This window comes from Salvelinus fontinalis, chromosome 1, assembly GCF_029448725.1.
Source record: "Salvelinus fontinalis isolate EN_2023a chromosome 1, ASM2944872v1, whole genome shotgun sequence".
NCBI lineage: Eukaryota > Metazoa > Chordata > Actinopteri > Salmoniformes > Salmonidae > Salvelinus > Salvelinus fontinalis.
This window is the reverse complement of record NC_074665.1, coordinates 40,621,361-40,631,330: the sequence shown is the minus strand read 5'-3', so window position 1 is coordinate 40,631,330 and position 9,970 is coordinate 40,621,361. Positions and strand designations below refer to the sequence as shown.

At 41.3% G+C, this 9,970-nt stretch overlaps 1 protein-coding gene across 3 annotated transcripts; it reads left to right on the top strand.

Moving 5' to 3' along the window:
• Positions 1-1,622: 1,622 nt before the first annotated feature.
• nif3l1 (NIF3 NGG1 interacting factor 3-like 1 (S. cerevisiae)) lies at positions 1,623-9,382 on the top strand. Of its 3 annotated transcripts, none has more exons than XM_055921131.1 (7): positions 1,623-1,729; positions 3,053-3,501; positions 4,229-4,385; positions 4,490-4,613; positions 5,672-5,810; positions 7,045-7,128; positions 9,079-9,382. In XM_055921131.1, exons 2-7 carry the CDS (start codon positions 3,147-3,149, stop codon positions 9,261-9,263), a joined length of 1,044 nt encoding a protein of 347 aa, XP_055777106.1. In that variant the 5' UTR covers positions 1,623-1,729; positions 3,053-3,146; the 3' UTR covers positions 9,264-9,382. The 3 variants fall into 3 exon arrangements, with proteins under 3 accessions (XP_055777106.1, XP_055777096.1, XP_055777115.1); XM_055921121.1 differs by having other exon boundaries at positions 1,629-1,729; positions 2,879-3,501; XM_055921140.1 differs by having other exon boundaries at positions 1,630-1,729; positions 3,142-3,501.
• The last annotated feature ends 588 nt before the right edge of the window (positions 9,383-9,970 follow it).

The window sequence follows — 9,970 nt, the reverse complement described above, 5'->3', positions numbered from 1 at the left end:
AAGGGCACCATTAAAAGGAGAGATTACTGGGGTAGCGGTAAATGTGACAGCTGAACAACTGAAGGGGAAGATTCCCGGTGTTTGTGATGCTCGTCATTTGGTGTGACGCAGACAGTGTGGATGAGTGGAGAAACAGAAGAGTCATTGTCTGTTCTTTTGCCCGACAAAGTGATGTTAGGATATATAAGTTATCCTGCATGAGCTTTTGTGCCAAATACATTACGTTGTTACAGGTGCCAAGCTTATGGGCATGTGGCAGCAGTGTGTAGGAGGGAGGTTCCTAGGTATGAGAAGTGTGCAGAAGGGCATGAGACAAAGGAAGGTGTAGCATTGAGGAAAGTAGTGTTATGTGTTAATTGTAGGGGTGCACATGGGGCTGGGGATTAGAAATGTCCTGTGTGAGAGGCAGGTTGAGGTTTCCAGGGTTAGACTAGTGCAGAAGTTGTCATATGCTGAGGCAGTGAAGAAAGTAGAGGAAGATGGGTCAAGGGGGAGGGATCCTGAGAGGAGTGGTGTGAGTATTCGATCTGTCCCAGTACAGAGGGATAAACCAACAAGTGATACATGTTTCAGTAAGATTGGATTTTTGGCATTTATAGCAATGGTTATCAACTGTTCTGCAGGGATGGAACGTAAGTCGCAGAAAATAGAGGTTGAGGTGGCGGCTGCAGAGGTATTTGGGTGTGCGAGACTTGACAACAGAAGAGTTACAGGGTGTGTTAGGTGGTGGTGTTCCTTCCTTTCAGGCTGTTGGCCTGAAGTAGCACTAAATAGATTGAATAGTGGAGTATTTTACTTATTTATTTTATTTCACCTTTATTTAACCAGGTAGGCCAGTTGAGAACAAGTTCTCATTTACAACTGTGACCTGGCCAAGATAAAGCAAAGCAGTGCTACAAAAACAACAGAGTTACACATAAACAAACGTACCGTCAATAACACAATAGAAAAATATATGTACAAAGTGTGCAAATGTAGAAGATTAGGGAGGTAAGGCAATAAATAGGCCATAGATGTGAAATATTTACAATTTAGCATTAACACTGGAGTGATAGATGTGTAGATGATGATGTGCAAGTAGAGATACTGGGGTGCAAAAGAACAAGAAGATAAATAACAATATGGGGATGAGGTAGTTGGGTGTGCTATTTACAGATTGGCTGTGTACAGGTACAGTGATCGGTAAGCTGCTCTGACAGCTGATGCTTAAAGATATAAGACTCCAGCTTCAGTGATTTTTGCAATTCGTTCCAGTCATTGGCAGCAGAGAACTGGAAGAAAAGGAAGTTTTACTAGTATTTAAAAGCAGTTGGAGGCCACGGAAGGAGTGTTGTATGGCATTGATGCTCGTCTGGAGGTTTGTTAACACAGTGTCCAAAGAAGGGCCAGAAGTATACAGAATGGTGTCGTCTGAGTAGAGGTGGATCAGAAAATCACCGGCAGCAAGAGCGACATCATTAATATATACTGAGACTACCAGAGGTCCGTACAACAGGCCCTCCGACCCAGTCATTTGAGAAAATATTATTATTATTATTATTTTTGGTGTAGTGTTAGATGGTTGGGGATTTGTTGTATTTATTTATAAATAAATAAAATTCAAGAAAAGTATATGGGAGTTATACTCCTGTCTAGTAGGTGGCAGTAATGCAACATTTATTGGATTCCAACCGCGGTTAAACGTAATCGAAGAAGAAGGTAACTACAATAGCTGGCTCTCTCTCCACCAGTAAGTGCTGTTACCATGCTTGCATTTCCAATTCAAAGTTTTTGCCTATTAATTGGTAACTTACGTTTAAAATGTAACGGATGAATCACACCAGTCTGAACATGCAAACAGAAACACCTTTTTTTGTTCTTAGCTAGTGTATTGCTGTGGGCCCTGTTCGAAATTTGGGAGCCAGCTATCTAATGTTAGCGAAGCTATTATACATGTGTCTAAGTTACTTTACCTAGCTAGTTTGTAGAGTTGCTCTGGCTCATACTCGTGTGATTTAAATTAGCTCGATTCTAACGTTACCTTGGTCATTAAACCCGTGCAGTTGATTTAATTTGTAAACAATGCACCTTAACAACCATGCCCAAAATGGCAACAGCAGCCGTTGTTCTCCAAACCTGTTAGCTAGCATACATAAATGTAGCTAGAACCGTACAGCTTAGCATTTGAGCAGTGGTGTAACGTACTACTTAAGTAGTTTTTGAGGGTATCTGTACTTCACTTTACTATTTATATGTTTGACTACTTTTACTACATTCCTAAAGAAAACTGTCGTTTTTACTCCATACATTTTCCTTGACGCCCAGAAGTACTCGTTACAGTTTAGTTTGAATGCTAAGCAGGACAGGAAAGTGGTCCAATACACGCACTTATCAACAGAACATCCCTTGTGATCCATACTGGCTCAGATCTGGCGAACTCACTAAACACACAATTCGTTTGTAAATTATGTTGGAGTGTGCCTCTGGATATCAATGGGGAAAAAAGAAAATGGTACCGTCTGGTTAGATTAATATAAGGAATTTAAAATAATTTATACTTCTACTTTTGATACGTAAGTATATTTTAAACCAAATACTTTTAGACTTTTACTTAAGTACAATTTCACTGGGTGACTTTTACTTGAGTCGTTTCTATTAAGGTATCTTTACTTTTACTCAAGTATGACAATTGGGTACTTTTTCCACCACTACATTTGAATGGGAGTTTTGACACGTATTGACAATTGGTCTTTTTAATAATAGATGTCAAGACTGATAGGTGACAAGATAAACAGGTCATGATGTTTTAAGAGAATGCAGCCTATTTGTTGCAGATTAACCTTGCTCTTGGATGCAAACAATATTTATTCATATCAAATGAAATCTCTTTTGCACACAGGTCTACACTAATGTTGACTGGATACAAGAATGTTTTCCAGAGAATTCTGTTATTGACCTGCAGAAGGAGCTACCACGAAAGCATCTCTCAAACACTCGCTTGTTCCCCTTTCTCTTCTCACTCCAAATTGTCTGCCCTTCGCTCATCCTTTTTTTCTGACCCCTCTCATTGTAGTATTAGGTCTTGTTAGCTTTCTACCCATCTCCATCTCTGTCATTGCTACTCTTTTTCGTGCTCCCTTTCCCACTCTTCTCATCCAACAGGTCCAATGGATTTAAAGGAGGTTCTCAAGGTTCTGGAGCAGCTCGCCCCTTTATCACTGGCAGAGTCCTGGGATAACGTTGGCCTATTAGTTGAGCCCATTAAATGTCGCCCTATCAAAACCATCCTGTTAACCAATGACCTGACCGACTCTGTCATGTCAGAAGCAGAGGCCATGAACTGCGATCTCATCATCTCTTACCACCCCCCGTTGTTTCATCCAATCAAGTGCTTGGTTTCAAAGGACTGGAAGCAGCGATTGGCTATCCGGGCGATTACGGCTGGAATAGCAGTGTTTTCTCCTCACACCTCTTGGGACAGCGTCAAAGGAGGCGTGAATGACTGGCTGGTTGAAGGAGTTGGTAAGAGACTGCTGTCAGTGTTCCCCCTAGCTTTATAATAAGCAAAGTGGACTGCTGTAGCTCTGTTGCCCCCCCCAAAAAAGGATTGGGCTTCAACAACTGCTCAATATTGTAAACTTTGGTGTGAGAGGCCCTGGATGTTATGCTGCTTTGTTGGTCCATTATGGTAAAGGAGAAACTGGTTTTGGGTATGGTGAGTAGGGAAAAAAAGTGGTATACAAGCCTATAGTACTCCCAAATTGGGTTTTTGTTCACTTACTATCAAATCAAATAGTGCTTAGGTTATAAGATTGAGTGCTTTATTATATCTGGGACCTTTTACGCTCAGGATATGCGCTATGAAAGTGACACAGAATTTTCCAAGATCTCGTTTTTGAACTTTTGTATGCTTTTTGAATGGTCTTCAATGGGCAAAAACGTAGCGTAATGATCTTCAGCACAGAAACCCCCAAAAGGCATCTGGCAGATGTAAACTCATCCACAAATATAATTTTATTTATCTTAAATGAACGTTTTTTCACAAATTGTATTATAATTGTCAAGCCCAATCCAAAGATTAGGGTAGGATGATGTCACTTTCACAGTTTATTGAAGATGTGCATAGAGTGTCATATCTGTTCTACTCAAATTATCTGAATGTTCTGGAGTGTTCTCCCCACCTGAATAAGTTAATGATGTTTGAAAAGCACTGCGGAGTAACAAGTACTGTTTCTGTTGTCTTCCTCAGGGAGTGGCAAAGTTTCAGTGTTGAGTCAAGCGTTCAGTAGCGCCCCCCAGAGCCACAAACTGGAGTTTACAGCCAGGAGTCAGGAGGAGCTCAACACCGTCATGGCAGAACTGAAGGGGATGAATAGCGGTGTCAATTTACAGCACACAGCTGTCAGGTACTGGATACTCTGTCAGTTTGTGTGTGCGTGCTTAAATCTGTATACACCTCTTATCTGTTGTTTACACTGTTACTGTACATGTCTCCTCTATCTGGCTCTAGCTCTGAAACTGATGGCTTCTTCGTAAGTCTGATCTGTCCAGACTCAGGGCTGACCCCCAGTGTTCAAACTCTGTTACAACACGCCACTCCCAGCCAGTCTCTTAGTATCCTTCAAGTAAAAAAGGTAGAGTACTGCTGCTAGCCTGCTCCCAGATCTGTTTGTGCTGTATAGCCATCTCCTATGGTCATTGTCATGGGAAATATGACCATAGCAGTTGGCAAAACAGCACAAACAGATCTGGGGCCATATGTATCCAGCGTATTACACCCTGAACACGCAAAGTGGACAGTTTGGTCGGAGTGCTGATTTTAAGATCATTTTTGCCTTTTAGATCACAATGGCTGCGTTTACACGGGCAGCCCAATTCTGATATTTTTTTCACTAATTGGTATTTTGACAAATCAGATCGATTCTGAAAAATATCTGATGTGAAAAGATCTGATGTGATTAGTCAAAGAACCAATTAGTGGAAGAAGAAATCAGAATTGGGCTACCTGTGTAAATGCAAGATACAATTACATGGAAAGGGGAAAGTAGACTGTATATCAGCACGCTTGACAGGGATTAACATTTAAAGGGGTATTTTTTTTGGTTGCCCGAAGATTATGACCACTTGCACGAAAATGTAAATTAGATATTTACACGCAGTAGTGCCATATATTGACAGCCGTTCATCTACACACGGGAGAAATCAGAAAGATCAGTACTGGAATTCTTTATATTTTGGTTGTTATCAGTAAAACATTTCTCAGAGCTGGCTCAACTTGCCCGACTGCCATAAATTGTCTGTCTTTTACTTAAACAATGGGAAACAGAAAGATCAGTTTTAGGCTACTAGAGGTTTTTGCAGTTTGGTTCTTTGAACTTATTTTATCACCTGCACAATGGGGCAACCTCAGAGCAGGCAATAGGACAACCCTTAATGTTAATCCCTGCTTGATAAATATCCCCTGGTATCATATTCCTGCTATCCTGAATCATTAGACTTAGCTTGCCACAGAGTGAATAGGACTCGACTTCAATGAATTTTACGAAATGTTTTCACTCTTTTTACATGTGACATCTTATTCATTAGTGCACACTGTAGCAAAACAAAAAGTTCTGGCAGTCCCTCCCTGTTTGACTGTTTTATTCCTCTTGGTGCCTAGTGAATACGACCCTGGCTGTTTCTCACCCTGTAGCGTCCTCTCCCAGGCTACGGCCAAGGGCGACTCAGCATTTTGGACGAGCCCGTAACTGTGGCGGCGGCCGTCCAGCAAATGAAATCACACCTGGGTTTGAATCACCTTCGACTGGCCCTCGGAGCCCAGCAAACTTTAGGTGAGTGAGGAGGCTAAACAAACATCTATGTCTTCCTTTTTGTTACCAGATAACTAACTTGGATGCGTCCCAAATGGCACACTATTCCCTATATAGTGCCCTGGTCAGAAGTAGCTATAAAGTAGTGACAGGAGGATACCAGTATCGCGATACGTGTTTTTCTTTAGGAAAACAGCCTTAATGTTGGAAACAAACTTCATTATGTTGTCATCCAGAGTCACATGTATTTATTTTTCGATATAGCACGCAATATTTTACATACAGCAGGTTTTTAAAGGACCAAAGTGTTTGCTCTTCTTTGTGTTTTCATTTTTGCCATGGAAAAAATATTGCGATACTGGTATCGTCCCAGCCTTACTATTAAGAGAATAGGGTGCCGTTTGGGACACACGCCATTTCTTTTAAATATACTGAACAAAGCTTTTACTGAATTACAGTTCATAGAAGGAAATCAGCCAATTGGAATAAATAAAGTAGTCCCTAATCTGGATTTCTTCATGACTGGGCAGGAGGGCATAGGCCCATCCACTTGGCAGCCAGGCCAACCCACTAGGGAGCCAGGCCTAGCCAATCAGAATGAGTTTTTCCCCCACAAAAGGGCTGTATTACAGGTTGGGCGGTTGTGAGGCCATTTGGACATACTGACAAATTCTCTAAAACAACATTGAAGGCGGCTTATGGTAGAGAAATTAACATTCAATTATCTGGCATCAGCTCTCTTGAACATTACTGCAGTCAGCATGCTAATTCCACACTCCTTCAAACTTGAGACATTTGTGGCATTGTTGTGACAAAAGTGCATATTTTAGTGGCCTTTTATTGTCCCCAGCACAAGGTGCACCTGTGTAATGATCATGCTGTTTAACCAGCTTCTTGATATGCCACACCTGTCAGTTTACATGTGATGGCTGAGGGAAAGGTTTCGTGTGTGTGTGTGTATGTATGTCTGCCTTTTTTATTAGTTTATTATTATTTATTATCTTGGCAAAGGAGAAATGCTCACTAACAACGATTTAAACAAAATTGTGCTCAAAATTTGAGAGAAATAGGCTTTTTGTGCACATGGAAATTTTCTTTGATCTTTTATTTTGGCTCATGAAACATGGGACCAACACTTCACATGTTGGGTTTATATTTTTGTTTAGTGTATATATTCGCAGCAATAAGTGTATTATGTTGACAGCTAGTGAGGGGCTGAGAGGATAACATAATTGTATGTGATTGTTCCTTTTAGAGTCCATTGTAAGCACCGTGGCAGTGTGTGCTGGGTCCGGAGGCTCAGTATTGAAAGGAGTGAAAGCAGACCTCTACATCACTGGTACATTCGCTATAAATTCCAGCTGCTAGAATCAAAACAAATACTGTCAAGAATACTGAACAATTTCTTTTGCATATACAGTGCCTTCGGGAAGTATTCAGACCCCTTGACTTTTCCCACATTTTGTTACGTTAGCCTTATTTTCAAATATATTTTTAAAGATCCTCAGCAATCTACACACACCACCACATAATGACAAAGCAAAAACAGGATTTTAGAATTTTTGGGAAATTTATTAAAAATAAAAAGATTACTTATGTAAATAAGTTTTCAAACACTTTGCTATGAGACTTGAAATTGAGCTCAGGTGCATCCTGTTTCCATTGATCATTCTTGAGATGTTTCTACAACTTAAGAGTCCACCTGTGGTAAATTCAATTGATTGGACAGGATTTGGAAAGGCACACACCTGTCTAGAGTACCAGTCAAAAGTTTGGACACACCTACTCATTCAAGGGTTTACTTTATTTTTACTATTGTAGTACATTGTAGAATAATAGTGAATACATCAAAAGTATGAAATAACACATATGTAATCATGTAGTAACCAAAAAAGTGTTAAACAAATCAAAATATATTTGAGATTCTTCAAAATTGCCACCCTTTGCCTTGATGACAGCTTTGCACACTCTTGGCATTCTCTCAACCAGCTTCACCTGGAATGCTTTTCCAACAGTCTTGAAGGAGTTCCCACATATGCTGAGCACTTGTTGGCTGCTTTTCCTTCACCCTGCTGTCCAAACCATCTCAATTGGGTTGAGGTCGGGTGATTGTGGAGGCCAGGTCATCTGATGCAGCACTCCCATCACTTTCCTTCATGGTCAAATAGCCCTTACACAGCCTGGAGGTGTGTTGGGTCATTGTCCTGTTGAAAAACAAATGATAGTCCCACTAAGCGCAAACCAGATGGGATGGCGTATTGCTGCAGAATGCTGTGGTAGCCACGAATTGTGCCTTGAATTCTAAATAAATCAGTGTCACCAGCAAAGCACCCCCACACCACCTCCTCCATGCTTTTCGACTGAGACTTGCGCTCCAGTACTGCTTGCCGTGTGCTAGCAGAGAGAACAGTATGACTAGGGTGGCTGGAGTCTGACAATTTTTAGGGCCTTCGTCTGACACAGCCTGGTATAGAGGTCCTGGATGGCAGGAAGCTTGGACCCAGTGATGTACACATACAGAGATCATCCGTTCATCTACTCTGCGTCTCACAAAGACAGTGGTTGTAACCAAAAATCTCAAATTTGGACTCAAATTTTCACCGGTCTAATGTCCATTGCTCGTGTTTCTTGGCCCAAGCAAGTCTCTTATTATTGGTGTCCTTTAGTAGTAGTTTCTTTGCAGCAATTCAACCATGAAGGCCTGATTCACGCAGTCTCCTCTGAACAGTTGATGTTGAGATGTCTGTTACTTGAACTCTGAAGCATTTATTTGGGTTGCAATTTGAGGCTGGCAACTATTGAACTTATCTTATCGTCTGCAGCAGAGGTAACTCTGTTTCTTCCTTTCCTGTGGCGGTCCTCATGAGAGCCAGTTTCATCATAGCGCTTGATGGTTTTTGTGGCTGCAATTTTCCGCATTGATTGACCTTCATGTCTAAAAGTAATGGACTGTCCTTTCTCTTTGCTTATTTGAGCTGTTCTTGCCATAATATGGACTTGGTCTTTTACCAAATAGGGCTATCTTTTGTATTCCACCCCTACCTTGTCACAACACAACTGATTGGCATTAAGAAGGAAAGAAATTTCACAAATTAATTAACAAGGCAAACCTGTTAATTGAAATGCATTCCACGTGACTACCTCATGAAGCTGGTTGAGAGAATGCCAAGAGTGTGCAAAGCTGTCAAGGCAAAGGGTGGCTACTTTGAAGAATCTCAAATATAAAATATATTTTGATTTGTTTAACACTTTTTTTGGACATTGACCTCTGACCTCATTTCTCCCCCAGGTGAGATGTCCCATCACGAGGTCCTGGACTCCGTTGCTGCGGGTGCCAGCGTGATCCTCAGTGACCATAGCAACAGCGAGCGGGGTTTCCTGGCCGTGTTCAAGAAGAGGCTGGCAGGGCATCTGTCCAACTCCGTTACCGTGGCGCTGTCACGGGCTGACAGGGACCCCCTGGAGGTGGTCTGAGATGCTTACAGTTTTCACCAACTGGCGGCCCACAGGCCGAATCTATTCTGCAGGTGGTTTTCTGAGAAAATAATTAATAAATTCATATTTGGAGACCATGCAAGTCTCTTATTATTGGAGTCCTTTAGTAGTGGTTTCTGTGAAGCAATTCAACCTTGAAGGCCTGATTCCTGCAGTCTCCGCTGACCAGTTAGTTGATGTTGGGATGTGTCTGTTACTTGAACTCTGAAGCGCAGTTAAGTCTAATGAACTTATTCTCTGCAGCAGAGGTAACTCTGGGTCTTCCTTTCCTGTGGCGCTCCTCATGAGAGCCAGTTTCATAGCACTTGATGATTTTTTTGCATCTGCACTTGAAGAAACTTTAAAAGTTCTTAATGTTCCGCATTGACTGACCATGTCATGAAGGGCTGTCGTTTCTCTTCGCTTATTTGAGCTGTTCTTGCCATTAATATTGGTATTTTACCAAATAGGGGTGGTATACAGAAGATAGGGCTATCCTATCACAACACAACTGAAACACATTGAGGAAAGAAATTCCTCAACTTAACTTTTAACAAGGCACACCTGTTAATTGAAATGCATTCCAGGTGACTCCCTCATAGAATCAAATTCTATGTGTCACATGAGTCGAATACAACAGGTGTAGACCGAACAGTGAAATGCTTACTTACAAGCCCATAACCAACATTGTAGTTGAGAAAATACCT